Raw genomic sequence first — 20610 nt, 5'->3', positions numbered from 1 at the left:
ACCAGAGGATAGCTGCAAAGCTGTTGCTATGCAAAACAGCTCTCAATGGCCCTGCCCCATTTGTCCCTTCCTCCAACCCACACCTGTGGGGGTGGGGTGGGGGTGGTGGTGAGGACATCCTAATATTTCCTGAACACCTTGAGTTCTGGACCCCATTTCAAATCCCTATTTGGGGTCCCCCCTCTTGGCTGCACCCTGTTACACTACAACCAATATAAAATGGCAGAGATTATGTGATATGACCTCCAAAGCTAGGATATAAAAAGGATATAGTCCCTACTTGGCTCTCCCTCTTGGCATAGTTGCCCTTGGAACACACAGACCAAGCGGTGAGGAAGCCCAAACCAGCCCATACAGAAAGGCCAGCACGAGGCCCTCACATAGGAGAAATAATGCCTCCAGTTGTGAGCCAGCATTAGCTCCCAGACATGTGAAAAAATGAGCCCCTCCCTGCCTTTGATCTTCCAGATGAGATACCAGACATCCTGGTACAAAACAAGCTGATCCCACGGAGCCCTGTCCTAATTCCTGGCCCGAAGAATATGTGAGCAAAGTAAATAACTGTTGCACACCTCTATGTTTTGGGATGGTTTGTTACACAGCCATGGTAATTGGAACACCTTTTGGATTAATTAAATATCCGTGTGTGTGTGTACTCAAGAAATTAAAATATGTATGTAGGGAATCCACGAATCTTCAGGCCTGCCTGACCATGGACAATTACGGAGGCTTTACCTGGCGGGCTTCTGGGGCACGGCCACGGTGAGGGCACCTGCAGTGAAGGATTCAGGTCTCTTTACATCACCCTGTTCCTCTCAGATTTGCCTCCCTGGCCTGGGAGGGTTCATTACCCTCAGACCTTTACCTCAGACCTTTGATGAAGGTCCAAAGTCATCTTCAGGTGTCTCTGCTGAGGTCTCTTTATGCCAGGAGGAGGGAAACTGAAGACACCTTTTCCCACTCTTGCTCTGTGTCCAGTTCTTTTCTGCTCTTGGTCCTTTCCAATTGCTCTACCCGACCCCAACATTGTAGGATTCTTTCATTTGGGGTTCCCTCAACAGTGAGATCACCCCACATCTGGCTGATCCACAGACTGGGACCCTTGTCTTGCCCTAAGCACTTTCTCTGATCACAGTAAGTGACAAAGGCTTAATTCTTGTTTTTGATTGGTTGCAGTAATCAGCTACTCTGCTACTCGGCAGGTCATCTCTCTGGGTCCCACAGCTAGTTAAGTTATTACAGTCATCTGCAAATCATTTTGTATTACTTGAAAAATAGTAATACAATAATCTTGTAACAATATACTTCTATTTATCCTTTTCCCACCTTTTTGTCATTATAATGTATTTCTGTGTGTTCTATAAGCTCCACAATACATTGTTGTCATTTTTAAAGTCTTTCAATTACATTTAAACACGCACATATGTATGTGCAAATATATAACAGATTTTTAAAGGGCTTTTATAATAACCATTTTTGTGGTCTTCATCTTTTCTACATATCTAGTTGTCTATCCAGCATAATTTCCCTTAAACATTTTAGCATTTCTTCTAGTGCCATTCTACTTTAGATAGAACCTTTCAGTTTTTTTCTCCCTGGAAATGTGTTTATTTTGCCTTCACTTCTGAAGTGTATTTTTGTTAGATAAAGAATTTTAGTTTCTTAAAAATTTCCTTTATGCATTTAAAAAATTTATTTTATTATCTTCTGGTTCCCATTGTTTATGGCAGGAAGTCAAATGTTATTTTATTATTTGTCTTCCTGTATGTAATGTTTCCATTTTTCTCTGGCTGCTTTTAAGATTTGCTCTTTATATTTTATTGTTATCAGTTTGACAATAATGCTGTGCTTATCGTTTTCTTAGGTGTGCCCTCCTTGTGATTTGCTGAGTTTCTTGCAATCATGGCATGTTTTCCAACAATTTTGAAAACCTTTCAGCCATTATTTTTTCAAATATTTCTTCTCTGCCTATCTCCCACCTGTCTTCCTAAAGCACCAGTTACACATATGTTAGATTATGGGACATTGTCCCACACATCTCAAGTGCTGTATTCTTTTTTTACACGCTTTCTTCATCTATTAAATGATATTATAATGATATTACTGTGTAAGGTTTTTGTGAGAATTAAAGGGGATAGTAGAGGTAAAGTGCTTATTAGAATAACTGGCAATACTAAACACTCAGCAGATGTAAGCAGTTCTTATTGTTATAATCTTCTGATAATTATTATATCACCATATTTAACCAGACAGATAATCTGTATGTCTTTGAAGAGTGGCCCTAAATTTTTACTTGCTTGAAAGGTAAACATACTGCTGCAGTACTTTCCAATCTGCATATGCTCTTTGAATCTCAAAATGTGCTTTCTGCTGTAATTGGGTTGGTGCTTGTTATCTGCCATAAAGGCATATCTGCCCTTGTTAATTGTCTAATTTTTTTCTTAATAAGATCGATCATACAAGGATCACCAAAATATGATCAGAATTGCAGTAGTAAGATGAGCAATAGTCACCGACAATCTGATGTACTGAATAGCTATTTTTGATGCATATAGTGGAATTGTCCTTGAACTACCAAGCAGGCCATACTACCATGTGCTAGCGCTCTGCTTGGCTTAGATGAGAAACAGGTATGTGACTTCACTTTTCACTTTCTGAGTCTTGCTCCCCTCACTTGCCACATGACTTTTCCATCACTGTTCTTACCAATGTCACATAGATCGCTAGTTAATGACTAAGATAGCTCCTGAAAACAGATTTCTTTCCTAGGCTCTGAATACTTCTATTAAATCTTCATTACACCATCTCTTCTATGGAATGACCACAAAACTTTCAGTTCACTGTAGGTCTTATTTCTCCATCTGTTGACTTTAGGTGTCTTTTTTCACCTTTTTAAAAATTGAATTTACTGGGGTGACATTGGTTAATAAAATTATAAAATTATATAGGTTTCAGGTGCACAATTCTATAAAAATCATTCATACATTGTATTGTGTGTTCACTACCCCAAGTCTTCCATCACCTTTTATCCCTCCTTTCCCCTCTTTTGCCTCTCCCCACCTACTCATCATGCTGTCGTCTGTTTCTATGAGTTTTTATCCTTAGTCCCTACACCTTTTCCACCCAGCCCTGCAAACCCCTCCCTTCTGAAAGCTGCCAGTCTGCTCTCTATCCATGAGTCTGTTTCTATTTTGTTTGTTAGTTTATGTTGTTCATTAGGTACCACATATAAGTAAAATCATATGGAACTTGTCTTTTTCTTTCTTTCCTTTTTATGGCCGAGTAGTATTCCATTGTGTAAATGTACCACAGCTTTTCTATCCACTCATCTAGTGATGAATACTTAGGCTGCTTCCAAATCTTGGCGATCATAAATAATGCTGCAGTGAACATAGGGGTACATATATCTTCCAAATCAGTGTTTCAGGGTTCTTCTAGTATAATACCAGAAGTGGAATGGCTGGGTTATAAAGGAATTCCATTTTTAATTTTATGATATAACTCCATATTGCTTTCCATAGTGGCTGCTCCAATCTGCATTCCCATGAACAGTGCATGAGGGCTCCCTTTTCTCCACATCCTTGCCCACACTTGTTCTTTGTTGATTGATTGATTGATTGCCATTCCTACAGGAAGGAGGTGTTATCTCACTGTGCTTTTAATATGCATTTCTAGGATTATTACGATGTTGAACATCTTTGTATTTATCTATTGGCCATCTGTATGTCCTCTTTGGAGAAGTGTCCTTTGCCCATTTGTTTGTTCTTTTGGTGTTGAGCTGCATAGGTTCTTTGTAAATGTTTGATATTAACCCCTTATCAGATCTATCATTGGAGAATAAGTACTCCCATTCAATGGGTAGTCTTTTCATTTTGTTGATGGTTTCCTTTGCTGTGAAAAAATCTTTTTAGTTTGATGTAGTCTCATTTGTTTATTTTTTTCTTTTGTTTCCCTTGCCTGAGGCAATACATCAGAAAATATATTGCTATGAGAAATGTCTGAGACTTTACTGTATATGTTTTTCTCTAGAATTTTTATGGTTTCAGGTCTGACAGTTAACTCTTTAATCCATTTTGAGATGATTCTTGTGTACGATATAAGGTTGTCTGGCCTCATTTTTTGTTTTTTGCATGTATCTGTCCAATTTCTCCAACATCACTTATTGAATAGACTGTCTTTACCCCAGTGTATGTTTTGGCTCCTTCTGTCAAATATTAACTGACAATAAGGATATGGGTTTATTTCTGGGCTTCTTATTCTGTTCCATTGATCTATGTGTCTGTTTTTGTGCCAGTACATGGTGTTTCAATTACTATGGCCTTAGTATAGTTTGATATCAGATAGTGTGACTCTGTCAATCTTGTTCTTCTTTCTCAAGATTGCTATGGCTATTCAGGTTCTTTTGTGGTTCCATATAAATTTTAGGAATATTGGTTCTGGTTCTATAAAATATGCCATTGGTATCTTAATAGGAATTGCAATGAATCTGTAGATTGCTTTGGGTAGTATAGACATTTTAATAATGTTATTTTTTGTCCTCTCCTTTAAAGCAAACCAAAATATGTCACCTCACCCCCAAATCTGCCTCTTTGACATAAAATTTATTAGCACTTAAAAAAACAAGCAGATGTAAGACCCTCCCTGTTTTCTTGAAAGCAGAAGATAAAATTCCCAGATGCAAGACATCCTCCTTGCCCCAGAAGGAAAGTAACAATCTTATCTTCAAGGACAAGCAGTTGAGATTGAGAGAATTCTACACAAACAGGCCTTATGAAAATAATTGGATCTTCTGGAAGCCTCACCACATAACTTATTCTCCCACAATTGCTTCTTTTTGTTAAACCTAATATAAAAAGTAGTAGGTTTTGCCATTTCCTTGGGTCTTTGTTCCTTATGAGGGCTCCTGTGTCACAAAAAGTTAACTTACATTAAATACATTTATGTGGTTTTCTCCTGTTAATCTGTTTTATGTCCGTTAAATTCTCAGGCCCAGCCAATACACCCTAAGTATGTGTGTTGTGTGTGTGTGTGTGGAGGGAGAGAGAGAGAGAGAGAAAGGAACAAGACTAGCAGGCTGGAGGCCCAGGAAAGAGATGATATTGCTGGGAGTCGAATTCCTTCTTCCTTAGAAGTCTTCACAGTCTTTTCTGCATGGTTCACACCTACCTACTGACAGTTGCTAAAGTCCTCTTTCTACATGATTAGCACCTCACTGCCTGCTGCTCCCACCAGACATTTCAATCTTTCCATGATTTCCAAAAGTTCAGCCCCCTTTCCTCAAGGCTTATTTTTCACTTTTAATACATGTTATCACTTCACTCCCATTTCACAAATTAGAAAGCTGAAACAGGAAAGTTAAGTAATTTGCCTGAGGTCAGTCACCTTGATCAATGATGAAAGAGTCAGAGTTTCAGTCTTGGTCTGTTTGATTGCGGAGACCAGTCTCTTAACTATACCTCACTGACTGCAAAATAAGCAAAAATTAAAAGACATGGTCCCCTCCCCCAAGGAATTCACAGCCAGGAAACACGGAGTGCAACATGTAGGTTGGATCATTTGCATGTTCTGACAATGGGCATTGAGTGACAGGATGAACAACAGGGCAGATTTCAGAGGTTCTGGGGGAAGCATTTCAGAGGTCCTGGGGGAGGTTCTGGGAGGGCTTCTGTGGTCCCTTGGAAGAGTGGTTCGCAAACTGGGCAATGGATTAACATCTGTTTCAAATGTTATAGGTCTCAGAACCTTACCTCAGAACCATTAAGTCAGAATCTCCAGGTGCAGGGTTCAGGAATCTTTAGCAGACTCCGTAGAAGAGGTTTTTTTTTAAGAATTCTAAATTTATTTTTCAATTACATTGTACATTTAATATTAGTTTGTATTATTTTCATGTATAGAGCATAGTGGTTAGATAATCATATACTTTACAAAGTCTTTCCCCTGATATTTCCAGTGAGTCTTAAACCCACACTGCTCTGAAGATGGATATTTAGGATTCACCTTTTTAGAAAGTGCTAAAAAAAGGCAGCTGCTTAAGAGGCCACTGACTCAGAGGAGATACAGAAAGAATGGAAGCAAAGGAGAGTAGAGCTGAGAGCTGAAAGGAGAAGTCAAGGGAAAAGGCTTAAAAACTAGTGATGTGGCCCTGGCCGGGTGGCTCAGTTAGTTGGAGCGTCGTCTTGCACACCAAAATGTTGCAGGTTAGATTATTGGTCGGGGCACACACCTGGGTTGTGCGTTTGCCCCCACTGTGATTGGGAACTGATTGATGTTTCTCCCTCACGTCATTTTCTCTCTCTCTCTCTCTCTCTCTCTCTCTCCCTCCCACTCCTTCCTCTTTCTCTAAAATGAATACGAATCCAAAACCAAAAACCCAAAACAAAACAAGAACTGGGTCATGAAATACGAGACTCCATTATGAAACATATTTACTAAAAGTCACACCAGCTATACTGATCCTCTGCCCAGACTCTCGGTATAAAACGGCAATCCTGTCCCTGGAAACTTAAAAAGAAGGAGCTGCCTATGGTTTCTGTGTAGACAACTTGAACTTTGAACAGCAGGCTGGGGTGTTTTGAAGGTTACAAATCGGGGAACAACAGGCAATTGCCCAGAGCTTGCTGCTTGCAGTTGGCTCCCAAAGCCATCCTGCTCCGGACGGCTTCTAGCAAGAGTTCAGGGTGAGTGTTTGGGGAATCAGGGCTGTCGTAGCCTCGCAGGACAGGCTGGCATCCTGATTTCGTGGCAGGGCAGCTGGGAAGGCTGCTTTCATTTTGCTCTCTGTGTTTCCTCTCAGCAGGTAGCACAATTTTCTCCGTGCGACCATTGCTTAACATCCATGAGGGTTTACTGCTCACTTGGCTACAAAAGTCACGGTCCAGCTAATGTGAATTTATGGAGAGATGGTTTCTTGACTCAGGAATTTTTTTCTAGGATTTATTGCTGGGAAGGAGAGGGGAGAAAGTGCTGGTGATAAAAAAAGAAAAGTGTCAGGCTACTAAAAGAAATGGAATTTTTGTTTCTTGATTAGTAACGTTAACTTCTGGGGATGACCTTTTGCTCTCTTTTATCTTTTTGATTCCTGCCTCCCAGCATCTCAGTTGGTGTTCTGCCAGTTTTTCACTGCCCTTCCTCTGAACAGGTCAAGTTCTCCCAGGGGTTACATGTGGCTAAGACTGACAGATTTAGCTGGTAAAGATATAACAAGCCCCATTTAGATTCAGACAGCCTATTACGTAGCTAGTAAAGACAAGCGAAGCTAAAGGTGCCAGCTCTCCAGGTCCTTGTCTCATGCACCCAAAGGTTGTCCCTGCAACTAATGGGGATGGATGATTTCCACACAGTGGTGACATACCCTGATGCCAGTAGCCAACTCTAGCCTGCAGCAAAATGGTCATAGAGCCTGCAGCTCTGCCTCAAAGGAGTGTGGGAGTGAGATGGAAAGTCCTATGCTGATCTGCAACCAGGGAGGTGGGTGGGAAAACTTCCTCAAGGCAGCCTCCCACAAGATAGGGAGAGACACGGGAGGAAACCATCTTGTGAAGCCTCCTCTAAAGATCTCCTGTCTTAGGAATGTTCCTGGGTAGAGCACAGGACTCCCACCCACATTTAAGTCATACAGTGGTTCAGGCTTTGCCTGTGGACACGAGGAAATTCTCCAGGGTCCTACGGCAGAGCCATCCCCCTGCAAAAGGCCTTAAGTGTTAGGCCAAAGGTGGTAGACGTTACCCTTCTATGAATCTGGCAGTCATTGCTCAAAAATTGTTTGCAGTTAGAGGAAAAATTGGAATTGGGGGAGAATGTAATTTCAATAGCCATTTAAAATAGCCAGTTCCTTTACTTGTCAAATGGTTGAAGTATATGGTTTTCTTTTCAATTTTCCTGGAGCCATTGCTCCCTTTTTAAATTGCTTGTTAAAGACAACACACAGGGAGCAGGACAAGTTGTATTACCAACTAGCATAAATCAGTAGCTTCATTGTAAGGACTGATTTTTTTTTTGGCAGTTCTTTGTGAAATGAGTCAAAAGATGGCAATTCTCCATCACTAATCCTATAAGATTTGTCCCTCGTCCTTCAATCCTCTTCTTCCATTTTTGATTTATCTTTAAAAAGTCACAATATTGGACCCTACATGTATTTGTAAAATGCAAATGCTTCTTAAAATATAAAACAGTGGTATAATAAATAACAAAATGAGAAAAATCCCCTAAAACAATTTTTATTACAGTGCTCTTCATATACCATTCATACTTTGCAATGTTTACAATAATAGCAAAGTGTCAGGGTGCAGCTAGGTTGCCACGTGTAAAAATTCATTTCGTAGAATGCAAAATTGTCTCTGATTTTCTGTTACACGAATAGAGTTTGTTTACTCTCTTAGCTTGTTCTCCCAGGCGTGAGGGGAGTTGGAGTAGGTAATTCAGGAAGGAGAGGCAAGCACGATCAGTCTGCTATCCTCTTCTCCCTGCAATATAGTACTCACTGACGGTCAACAGCCTCCCCGACTTGGCATCCAGAAATGAAAATGGACTCAACAAACTGAACACGGTCCTTTTGCATACTGCCCTCAGTCCATCTCTGGGCTTTAGGAGGCAATTCTCACATAAAGAGGAAGAAACCTCAATGTTTTATATTACAAAAGCACTGTATAAACACAGCTTTTTTATTACATTTTGGTGCTATTTTTTTCCCTGCCCATCAGGAATCTCCTAACTCCTGAGTATGTACATTGTATGATACATGTGTATCATTAGGATCCTTAAAGTTTTAGCACATCATTCTTGCCCTTGAGCACTTTGCAAGGTCACTAGGGAGGAGTAGACCAGACGCAGGATGCATGCTGGAAAGTGGATATGGTAAGCAATTCAAATTAATTCAACTTGAAAGTAAAGTCTATATTGAGCTAATACATCATATAGAAGTTTTGAGAAGGAGACTAATAACAACAAGATTTGGAAAGGATGTGTCAAAAAGGGGAAATCAATGAACCCCTCTTCATGATCTCTTTGGAGGGGGACAAAGGAAACAGCAGATACTCAGGCTTACAGGAAGGATCAGATCAGAAAATACCTACAGAGCATCAAAATGTTGCATGGGACGTGGGATTTTTTTTAAACATTGTCTCATCTCGCTAACATGAATGTAAGGCCCATGAAATTTGACCTGATGCCCCCTTCTTCAAGGACTTTCCCAGAACATTCACAATCATTCATTTCATTCAAAACTGTTCCACTGACCACGAGTTTAAGTGTACATGAAATGGTCAGTAATCCTGGTTGTTGATTGAGGATCAGGTTGGGTTGGGGTGTTGTCTTTGCAAAAAATCACTTTTAAAGTAAGTTCAGAAAGGCATTTTGCCCTTGACTATTGCCTGCCTCTAATGACTGTCTTTCCACAGTAAAAGATTGGACATCAAAAATCGCTTTTTTGTCCCTGCCCTGCCAGAGCCAGTTTCTTTTCTCCAGAAGCTTCTCTACTCACAAGTCTAAACCCCAAAGCCTTTATTTTGTATTCCCCCATAAGAAGTCTCAAGATCCCTTGGAGAATTGAGCTTTTTGAGGAAACACCTTTTACCACAATGTGTGTAAAGATATTATTGAAAAAATAGTACATACTTTGTCAAAGTCTCATACGAGACTTTTTTTCACAGCTAAAGTTTGGAAAGACATCACTCCACCGCCTCCCCCAATGCCCCCCCCACACACACCCCAGGAACTGATAACCGTTTCTATGAGAATAATTAGGACAACGAAACTGAGCAGGTTGCCTTCTTTCCCGTGGCTCTCACTAATTCAGTGCCAAACTCACAGCGCACGAAATGCTCTACTTTTCACGCTCCAGGTTTTCTTTGTTCAAAGCCTCTGATTCTAGTTCATATTTTTCCTGATCCTATTTTATTTTTATTTTACTCTGTATTTGTTTGTCTGTAGATAGTTCAAATCCTTTGAGAAATAGGTATAGAAGAAATGAGGGAAGGAAGGAAGGAAGGAAGGAAGGAAGGAAGGAAGGAAGGAAGGAAGGAAGGAAGGAACACCCCCAATTTTCCTTATGATTGAGCAGAGTAAAAAATGGCTGATCCAATGTATATTATAGTCTCTTAACTATAAACAACATTTTTACATTTACCACTCCCATGTAAAGGCATAAAAGCATAAACAGGATCATACAATGTTATTTTCCCTTAAAAAGAACAAATAATAGGAACTGTGAAAAGGGCAGGGTGGGATTAGAGACAAAAAAACAAACACACCCACAATATACTTCTTGTTTATATAACTGCAGCCCCGGTAGGGTGGGGGCTGAAAAGCAGCACTGATCCTCCCTATAAGCCCTTGATCATGACTACCCCTTTGGGTGCTAATAAATACCCTGTGAATCGGTCACATGGGTATTGTGTCAACTGAGGAATTAAAGCTCGATTTACTTAAAACCACAAAACTAAGATTTACTACACTGTTATAATGGATAAGACAGGAGGCTGTGGTGCCAGACCTAGCTTGAATTTCCAGTTTATTGTTAATTATTTATGAGACTTTTACCGTGACTTTTACTGAACCTGCTTCCTCCCAGGTAAAATGAGAACAACGGGTGGCTCTGCACGTCTTCCTCTTCCTCCTTCAAACGTTCTGCATACCGTGCACAGACTCCAAGGAGTCTAACTTGGCTAGACCTAACAAAAGCCTTGCCTGGACCTTTACTTCGTAATTCAGGGCTCCAGCTCAAAGTCTCCTCTTCCACTGCAGGGCAGGAAACACCACTCAGTGGTCCCTTGGCCAGCCGCCAATGCCCCAGCTGACAGCCACCCCAGCAAGTGCCCTTGCTGATGAGCCCGTGCACGTCCGAGCCACCGGCCTGCCTCCGATGCAGCTGGTGACCATCAGGGCGACTCTGAAGGATGAGAGGGGAAATCTGTTCCGGTCCAAAGCCTTCTACAGGGCGAACGAGGCTGGTGAGCTGGACCTGAAGCAGGATCCTTCCTTAGGAGGCGACTACGTAGGGGTCCACCCGATGGGCCTCTTTTGGTCTCTGAAGCCTGAGAGGCCTTTCGGGAGGCTGCTGAAGAAGGATGTGATGAACAGTCCCTTTTCTGTCACTCTGGACTTACACAACTCGGTTCACCTCCTGGAGTCGGCCCTGGTGCAGCCTGGAGCCAGTCAGGTGGTGCAGCGCTGGTTCCGACGCCCAGGGACGCAGCGGGTGCAGATCCGAGAAGGCCGCCTGCGAGGAGCCCTTTTTCTCCCCCAAGGTGAGACTAATCTTTGTTGGTAGAGGAGATCAGTGTTGATAGGACAAAAAAACAAAACAAAACAAAACAAAACAAAAACAAACGACACCAAGTATTGGAGAACTAGTATTTCTTGCAATCTATGAAAACTAATTTGTCCTTGTGTATTGGTGTGTGGAGGTGGAATTCATTCTTCTTCGACTGTGCTGTCCACTTGACCCTCTTTTCACTGTTTCTAATCTCCTTCTCTTCTCTCTTTCTTGTTCTCAGGAGAAGGCCCTTTCCCTGGAATCATCGATTTGTTTGGGGGCCTGGGGGGTCTAGTTGAATTCCGAGCCAGTCTTTTGGCTGCCCGTGGCTTTGCAGTCCTGGCATTAGCATATTTTGCCTATGATGACCTGCCCGAACAACTGCTGGAGGTGGACCTGGAATATTTTGAGGAAGCTGCCAACTTGCTACTAGCTCATCCCAAGGTATGAGCTAGTATTGAAAATACTCTTCCCTTTATCTTGCAACCTTATAGCAATAGACAAAAAATATCACTGATGTTGGTTCTGCCCATTTTACCAATCTATTTAGACTTGGGCATGACACACGAGCTTACAATTAAAATGGATATGCCAGTGTCTACCTTGGGGGACTATGGGGTTGATGAGAGGTCAGCTCAGTGCTTACTGGCATAAAGAAGACAATAACAGAGGGATGTAAGTGCTTGTGATTTATTCACAAGGGGCTCTTCAGTGTTTTATCGGCCACCAATCTCAAATCTCAAATCAGCCACCAATTCTCAGGCTTGACATGTTTTCAAACTTCAGTGATTATCTCAGCATGGGGTAATGCTGGCATAAATCACATTAGAGAGTCCTGAGACTCAGAGCAATGCAGAAGTTCAAAATAAGAGCTGGGCTATGAGAGCAGAGCAGGATTATCAGCCAAACTGACTTAGCTGCACCACCTGACTTGGCTGCATTAGCGCTTTAGTTTCAGATCCAGGAGCAGAATTAAGCTTTAAGTAAGGGTTCAGTGTCAGGAGCTAGGCTAGGGAAAGGAAGGGTGATTTTAGATCTCTTTGTCAAGCATTGCTGTGCTATTGAAAGTGTGGTCCCTGGACCAGAGGTCTTGGCATCACCTAGGAGCCTTTGAGTGTAGACTCCCAGGTCCTGTCTCTGTATCAACATCCTCAGTTTAACAACAATCCCAGGTAATTCGTATGCAAACATTCAAGTTTGATAAGGACTGGAATTGTACATTCGATAACTTAGGTCTTTTCTAGGAATTAAATATCAGCTGATGTAGCTCACTTCAGTAGGCCACAGAACACTGGTATTTGCGGTAATGATTCAAAAAAGATACTTAAGGATAAACAGCACATGGTCAGGTGTCAAGATTGACATTCTGTTAAGTTGAACCATAACTTAAGTTTAACTTACCGTTTTCTAGTTTTAAAGTATTCAATTATAAGTGACTGTATTTCTTATCGGTCAACCTAACAGTGGTAAAATAATCATATCAACTAACATTAAGTGACTATTTGTTAGTCTCTATGCTAAATACTTTATCTATACTATCTCATTGAATGGATGCTCATGGGAACTTTGTGAAATGAATAACATTGCCATCGTCCTCACTTTTCAGATGAGAAAGCATAGTCAGGGGAAGTAATGTGCCAAAACTACGTGGCCCGTGACGGAGCCCTTCTGGCGATGCCTTTGCTCCAGACATTAAGACATCCTCACTCCCCAGCTCATATCCTTGTCTCCCTGGAGAGCCTTCGCTCTTCTCAAGGCGGAGAGCTGGGTTTCCTACTGGAGCACACCAGTATCTTCATCTTTAGTGTCACCACCATCATCATCCTCATCATCAACAAACACATGTGTGATGTTTTTTAGCCTTTTTGTCTCTTGAAAACACTACCTAAAAGGAATTAAATCCCATACAAAATGTTTTCAAGTTATTATTTTTTTTTCATTTCAAATTTAACTATTTGTGACATTGTTTGACGAGAAAGAGCAATTGCCAAAATTCAATTTGGAATTACATTCAGCAGAAGAGCTTCAATTCCTCCCTCTTCCCCTTGATACTGCTGTAACCTTGAGTGAGACTGAGATTTATTAAATCTCAGTTTTCTTGGAAGGACTAACTGAGATAATATGTGTAAAGTATGATTTTCAAATCTTTTCATCTTATGGCACACATAAACTGATGAATAAAATTCTGCGCCATACCAAAAATATATATATTTTGTAATCTGACAAAACATAGACGTAATTTTGATTCATTCTCACCAGATGGCTATTGTTGTATTGGCTGTTCTCATTTTTGAATTTGGCAATCTTAGGGAAAAGAGGTCAGTGCCCTTGACTAAGTAGTCAGGTATTCCATGTTTTAAAAGTTCTTGTGGTGCACCAGTTGAAAATCCTGGGTCTGGTGTATAGTGCACCCAATAAATCTACCTCGTCATCATTGCCTGTCTGGTGTCTTCCTTTTCCCTTTCCCCGCATCCTCAGGCAATCCCAAAGTGTTTTAGATTCTACTCCGGAATCTTTCTCAATGTGTCACACCCTCCTTACCCCCCCTGCCACTGCTGCAGTTTGTTCTCTCATCATCGCTCACTTGTGATACTGCAGTTGTGTGTTAATCAGCTTCCTATCTCCAGGTACGTCCCTTCTCTCTTACTCCGCTATTCAGTCCTCAAGCAGATGGTTCCCAAGTGTGGCTATGCACTAGGTTTCCTAGCAAATATTTTATAGTATCAAATTCTTGGGCCTCCTCAGCCTAACTGTACTAGAAACTTGAATGATTGGATCTCAGAAAACTCCAATTTCAAAAAGTTTTTTTTCCAGGTGATTCTGATGACAGAAAGATGTTAGGAATACAATTGTGAGAAATGGAAACATACTAGGTGGCTATGTCTTTGCTGTTTTCCATCCAGAATGCTGGTCCTTTCCTCCCTCACCTCTCAGACTCTTCCCTCCTCTCTGTTCCCTCAGCCTATCACAGAAGGAAGGATTCCCACCTACCTCCTACCACCTACTACTTTTCCTGTTGGACTGGGTACAGAAATTCGCCTGTTGGCAGAATCCAAATCTTTCCTCATTAGGATTAGCCTTTGGATTATGAATGTGCTGCAAAATGAACTACACTAACATATTATTTGAAAGAACCTAGGAAACCTCTTTTCCTAGCTGGAGAGAACAAATTCCCTTGCTCTTGTGATGTCAAATGTTGCTGGTGCACTAGATCCTTTAGGCTTTTACCGAAGTCTGTCTTTGATGGTCCTCAGTAACAATCCTGCCAGGAAGGTAATATCATCATCCCCATAAGACAACAGGACTTAGAGAGGGTAAGTAGGTAGTGTTCTCAGTCACAGAAGCTGATGGACCTGAGTGCCAGGACTCCCACCCCACATTTTCTGACTGTCCATCATACTAGCGGACCCTTTTCAGTGTATGGCCTGTAACAGGTTCCCTTTATTTTGCATTTCAGATCCAAGGGCCAGGAATTGGAGTGATGTCTGTGAGCAAAGGTGCAGAGATTGGGCTGGCCATGGCCTGCTTCCTAAAGCAGGTGGTAGCCACTGTCTGCATCAATGGGACCAATGCCATCTTTGACTTTCCACTCAAGTACAGGGATCTGGTCATGTTACCCATCCACTCCTTTATGGAGCGCACGGACACTGACGTCTTAGGGGCCGTGCGCCTGAGCCACTTCCGGGGAGACCCCCGGGATAAAGCGAATCAGCAGAGCGTGTTGCCCATTGAAAAGGCTCAAGGTCAGATCCTCTTCATAATAGGAGAGAATGACCAATCGACAAATAGTAGAGAATACGCTAAGCAGGCCCTGGAGCAGCTGAAGAGTCATGGGAAAAGCAACGGAAGGATGCTGGTCTACCCTGGGGCAGGCCACCTCATAGAGCCACCCTATGCGCCTCTATGCTACGCTTCACGGAACAATGCCAGGTCCCTAATCCTGCTCTGGGGAGGGGACCCGGTTGGGCACGCGGCTGCCCAGGAGCACGCCTGGGGAGAGATCCAGAAGTTCTTCAGGCAACACCTCACACAAACCAGAAGCCAACTGTGAGCAAGGGCTAAGAGTGAGATAATGTAGGGAGACAAAAAATGAGGGTAAGGCAGGGATGTGGTGAGGAGAGGGGGCTCTCCTGATTTCTCTCTATTCACAGTCATCTTGCATGAACTGGACTACAAGTGGTCAAAATCAAAGGACCAGGCATAGGTTCACCTGAAATATTTCTGATAAATTGTACGACTTTGAATTTTTGTGAATTGAGTCTTAGTTTATATGCACCAGCATTATGTTGCTATCTTAGTGCGAACAATAATCTTTTATACCCCAGTTTGGATCCAGGTTTTGGCAATCTAGATAAATTCCCTGGAACTTCAAAGTTATTTGTAGAAATATGTTTTCTGCTTGAACTATTTTGAGTTGAGTCTGTGACACTTGATATGAAAAGCTCTAATACCACCATCAAGTGTGATGCTTGCCATAGATTGCCAGTAGATACTTTAACTTCCGTTTTGAAGAATAGGAATACTTCTTGTTATTTGTGAAAGATATTATCACAACTTCAATCAGGAATTGCATTGAATTTAATCAAGTGTCTTCATAGCATTTATTGAAATTAAATGAATTAATGTATTAAAGCACTTGGAACAGTGCTTGGCACACAGAAATTCCTATATGAGTTAGCTACTATAATTTTCATAATGCTTTCCTCCTTCAATCTGATAATGTGGTGAATTACATTCAGTAATGAACTAATTTTGCTTTCTCATATTGACTAGTTTTAAAATATACCATGGAGCCAATAAATTTTCACTCGTATTTTCTGGAGCACATTGTTCTCTTACAGTTTTTCACATATTCCTTGTTGTTTATTTGCACGCTCTCTCTTTTTCCTTTCCAGTCTGACTTGCCCAATACTTGTCTATTTTGTTGATATTTTTCAAGAACAGCTTTAGGTTTATCCATCAAATCTACTTTCTCCTGATTCGTCAATTTCTGTCTCTTTAAAATGATACCATATGATTTCACTCATATGTGGAATCCAATGAACAAACTGAACTAACAAGCAAAACAGAGACAGACTCATAGGTAAAAAGCAGGCTGACAGCTATAGGAAGAAATTAGGGGGTTGGGGGACTGAGCAAAAAGGAAAAGGAACTTGTGGACATGGACAACAGTGTGGTGATTGCAGTGGGAGGAGGGGGTATAAGGGGATAAGTGGTAATGAAAAAATACAATAAATTTTTTTTAAAGTCAAAAACTCAAAAAGGATCAATAAAAATGTTTAAAAAACCTCATGCGATATAATCAATATATTTATTTACATTTCTGCTCACAAAGATAAGCACTTCAGCAAACACTACATCTTTCTCTCCATGACATGCCCCTCACTAATTTCAGATTACTGATTTTTTAAAAAACATTATTTTTTAGAGAGAGGGGAAGGGAGGGAGAAAGATAGGGAGAGAAACATCAGTGTAAGAGAGAAACATCAATAGGCTGCTTCTTGTACACTCCCTGACCGGGCACTGAACCCACAACCTAGGCATGTGCCCTGATCCACAATTGTACTGACAACCTTTTGCTTTGTGAAATGATATGCAGCTAACTGAGCTACAGTAGTCAGGGCTCAGGGTTTTTTTTTACAATCAATAATTATTTAACATGACTGTGCTTTAATAGTTTCTTTGCTCCTCACTGTTTCTTATAACCTTTAATTCTTGGCATTATCATCCATTTGGCTATTTTTCCAAAGGAGAAACTCAAGTTATTATTTTAAAAGATTCATGTTCCTCTTTCTATATTTTGCTCTCACTCTTTAATTGTAATTTTTTTATACACATAAGATTTGCTGTTAACAATTATTTTCTCTCAGCACTTTGGTCAATTAGTTTGGCATCCATGGTTGCCAATGGGAAACCTTATTCTTATTATTTTGTGGGGTTTTTTTTCCTCTATATTGAAAGCTTTTTACAATTTTCTCTTTGTTCTTGATGTTCTGAGAGTCCATCAAGATATGATCAGGAGTGAGTTTATGATTTCTATTTTATTTTGCTTGGTAGTCTATGGGCCAAAAAATATCTCATGTTCATGCCTAGAACAATCAGAGGCATAGGAACCGAGACCACCACACTGACTTAGACAATGAAGATGTACCCGTGGGTATAAGGATGAGCCATGCATCCATTGAAGAACATGTCCATTTAGTGGACAATGAACAACAACATGATCCAGTACTAGCATTTTGAATAGCCAAACAGCATAGTTTGCCCCACCTGCTCTTCCTATTTCCCCTAATTATTTTTGTAACAAATGAAGATGGAGGTGGGAAGGCGCCCTTCTGTTTTCTGACGCATTTCAGGTATTTTCTGTAACTCCTGGGCAAAGATTACTCCTGAATTAACCTGTCCAGACATTTTGATTCTCTAAGTTATTCTCTCCTTCCAGATATTCCTGAGCTTACTGCAGAAGTCCCTCTCATTTAAATTAAATGTGGAACCCTTGCCATCTTCCTATTTATGTGTATGTGTGAGTCTCAGTGACTTTTACCCTACCATATGCCCTTTTGAGGGTGGTTAGACAGTCTACCTCGAAGGCAATAGGTTATGTGCCTTTGAATATACAAATAATTAGTAATTCTGGACCTGGCAGCCCTCCCAGTATCTGGGTTTTATTTACTCCTAAGGCTTGCCACTCTGATGTTTCATTGTTACGTTTTAAACATGACTGGGAACTTTCTCATTCTTCATATGTGCTCTTCACAGTTTCCTATTGTTTCTGGTAGAAAGTTTTATTGGTTTATAAATCTCTGTTGCATATACTGTTGGTAGCCTAACCTTCCTTTTTCCTAATAAAACCCAGCTGGGTCCCCGTGCTTGGACAATTTTAGACTTACTCCAGCCTCACAGGTGAGTGCTAATTGGTGTAGACCAATCATGGTGGTTTCCTTTCTTCACCCAGTGATGAGTGTAGGCGTGGCCATGTGACATCATTCTGGCTAATGAGATGTCAGGGACATCTGAAGGTAATGGAAATTGACTAAAAGAGACACTTGGGAATTTGGGGGGATATTTTCCTTGCCTTAGAAAATGAAGAGATGGCAGTTTTTCCCTTTGGATTTTGTTTTGTCTTAAGGCTGAGGATGTTGGGGCCAGGAGAGGAACCAGTCCAAGAACAAAACCGATACAGAAGGTCTTAGCCAAATGAGTTGCAGAGAAATAAATAGAACTGCGGCTATAATGATGTTGTTTCCATAGTTGCTCAACTTTTGGATTTCTTGTTATTGGAGTCAATACATTTCCTTATTTGTTTACACTGTAGACAGTGGGATTTTCTGTCATTTGTTCTGAAGACTATCACGATCACGACCACTTTGCCCACCATGGCAGCCCAGCTTTTCTTGGATCTGGACTGAGGCAGGATAGAAGGAAAAATTGCACAACCGAATTTCTTTTTAAAAAATTGAACAAGGGGAATTAAAAATTAATAACCATCTTTATTTATTAGCCTTTTAGAGTTTTGTAAGATCACATAATATATATAAGCTGAGAATTACGTATGGTAGTGAGAGGTGACTGCATTACGTGTTTTTAAAGATTTCATTTATTTATTTTTATAGAAAGGGAAAGGCAGGGAGAAAGAGAGGGAAAGAAATACCAATGTGCAAGAGATATATTGATCGGTTGCCTCTCACACTCCCACCACTGGGGACCTGGCCCGCAACCCAGGCGTGTACCGTGACTGGGAATTCGAACCGGAGACCTTTCTGTCCACAGGCTGGCACTCAGTCCACTGAGCCACAGCAGCCAGGGCTGTATCACATTTTCTTTCTGATGATGGGCTAGTGGGTGAAGAAGTGAAATCTCCTACAGTGAGTAGAGTCACTTCCTGATTGGAGAGGAGCTGAAAATAAACCACCTATTGTGCAGAAACACAGACACAAAAAATGCTTATTGAGTGTTTACTGTGTTTACTGTGTTTTATTGGATGCTTGAGCGTTTAATGCTAGGAGCTCTGCTAAAAGCTTTTCATGAATTGTCTGATTTAATTCTCACATCAACTCTGTGGCATGCCTTCCCCATTCAATGCCCTCACTTTCACAGTGGGCACCTGGTGAGTCTGGGAGTTCAACTAACATTGTAATTTAGCCAGTCACAAGATAAGATTCTGGGTTTGATTTTTAGCAATCTCAGCCCTGGGGCTACAGGAGATAAGGATATTCTTCAGAGCACGCATAGAAGCTCTTGATTATTTATGGAGCACATAAACTGGAATTAAAATCCCTGAGTTCACCCTTTTCTTTCTACATTTTGTCCAGTGATAGTAAGAGCAACGAGCTGATCTCATTATTGTATTTGTTTCCCAACCACTCTCAGTGCCCAAATCTGTATGAGTCAGGGTTCTCCAAAGAAACAAAATGAACACAATGTATATAGAGAAAGAAATTTATTTTGTAAGCAATGGCTCATACAATTACAGAGGCCGAGAAGTCCCAAGAGCTGCATTGGGCAAGCCGGAACCGAGGAGAGCTAATGGTGTAATTCCAATCTGAGTCTGAAGGCCTAGGAGCCGTGAGAGCCCGTGTGAGGGTTCCATTCTGAAGGCTGGCAGCCCCAGGATCCAAGGCAGCCCCAGGATCCAAGGCTGGCCGATGTCTCCGTCTGAGCGTGAAAGCAGGAAAAGGCCAATGTTCCAGCTCAAACAGCCAGGCAGGAGGAGTTGATTCTTACTGGCCGGAAGGTCAGCCTTTTTGCCCTAGTCAGCTTTCAACTGAGGGGATAGGACCCCCCCACATTAGGGAGGGCAGTCTACTTTACTTAGTGTACTGATTCAGAAGCTGATCTCATCCAAACGCCCTCACAGACACACCCAGAATGATGTCTGAACACCTGGTGGCTCAGGTTGGCACATCAATTTAACCATCACACCATAGGTTGTCGCTAAATTATTTACATTTTACAGCGGTGTTAATTATGGGTAGAGAGCTTAATTGACCTGAACTCATGTTGTAGAGATAAATATACAATAGGATTGAACTTATAGTCTTTTCCCAAGACTCAGATAACTGCTATTTCACCCATCTGCCAGCAGTATCTACCCAGGTTGCAGTAGCTTTTGCCTGTTGTACTGTGGCTTCCACTATAATTGAGGTTGAATGTGGTAAGTGTTCTTACAATTTCTCAGCTTGATTGGCTAAGCACATAGTAGTAAAAGACTTTGGCAGAGGAAAAAAAAAGTATTATGTAAACGGTCCCCAACCTTTTTGGCACCAGGGACTGGTTTCGTGGGAGACAATTTTTCCACAGACCCGGGGCTGGGGGATGGTTTCAGGATGATTCACATGTGTTACATTCAAGCTCACCTC

The 20610-nt window shown here is 41.3% G+C and overlaps 1 protein-coding gene across 2 annotated transcripts; it reads left to right on the top strand.

Moving 5' to 3' along the window:
* Positions 1 to 6522: 6522 nt before the first annotated feature.
* Positions 6523 to 16362, top strand: BAAT (bile acid-CoA:amino acid N-acyltransferase). 2 transcript variants are annotated; one of them, XM_045840554.1, is made up of 4 exons: positions 6523 to 6677; positions 10741 to 11243; positions 11493 to 11695; positions 14709 to 16362. In XM_045840554.1, the coding sequence occupies exons 2-4, from the start codon at positions 10781 to 10783 to the stop codon at positions 15300 to 15302; spliced, it is 1260 nt and encodes a 419-aa protein (XP_045696510.1). In that variant the 5' UTR covers positions 6523 to 6677; positions 10741 to 10780; the 3' UTR covers positions 15303 to 16362. The 2 variants fall into 2 exon arrangements, with proteins under 2 accessions (XP_045696510.1, XP_045696511.1); XM_045840555.1 differs by having other exon boundaries at positions 6528 to 6677; positions 10568 to 11243.
* The last annotated feature ends 4248 nt before the right edge of the window (positions 16363 to 20610 follow it).

Source organism: Phyllostomus hastatus, unplaced genomic scaffold, assembly GCF_019186645.2.
Source record: "Phyllostomus hastatus isolate PE091 unplaced genomic scaffold, TTU_PhHast_1.1 phas_contig_34, whole genome shotgun sequence".
In the NCBI taxonomy this organism is placed as follows: domain Eukaryota; kingdom Metazoa; phylum Chordata; class Mammalia; order Chiroptera; family Phyllostomidae; genus Phyllostomus; species Phyllostomus hastatus.
Note: the sequence above shows the minus strand (reverse complement) of the source record. Positions and strands in the feature narration are given on the sequence as shown.

Coding starts and splice junctions, on each gene's coding strand:
- BAAT (XM_045840554.1), top strand. CDS start 10,781: ATGCCCCAGCTGACAGCCACCCCAGCAAGTGCCCTTGCTGATGAGCCC. Junction 11,244..11,492: donor AGCCCTTTTTCTCCCCCAAG/GTGAGACTAATC, acceptor TCTTGTTCTCAG/GAGAAGGCCCTTTCCCTGGA. Junction 11,696..14,708: donor TGCTACTAGCTCATCCCAAG/GTATGAGCTAGT, acceptor TTTGCATTTCAG/ATCCAAGGGCCAGGAATTGG.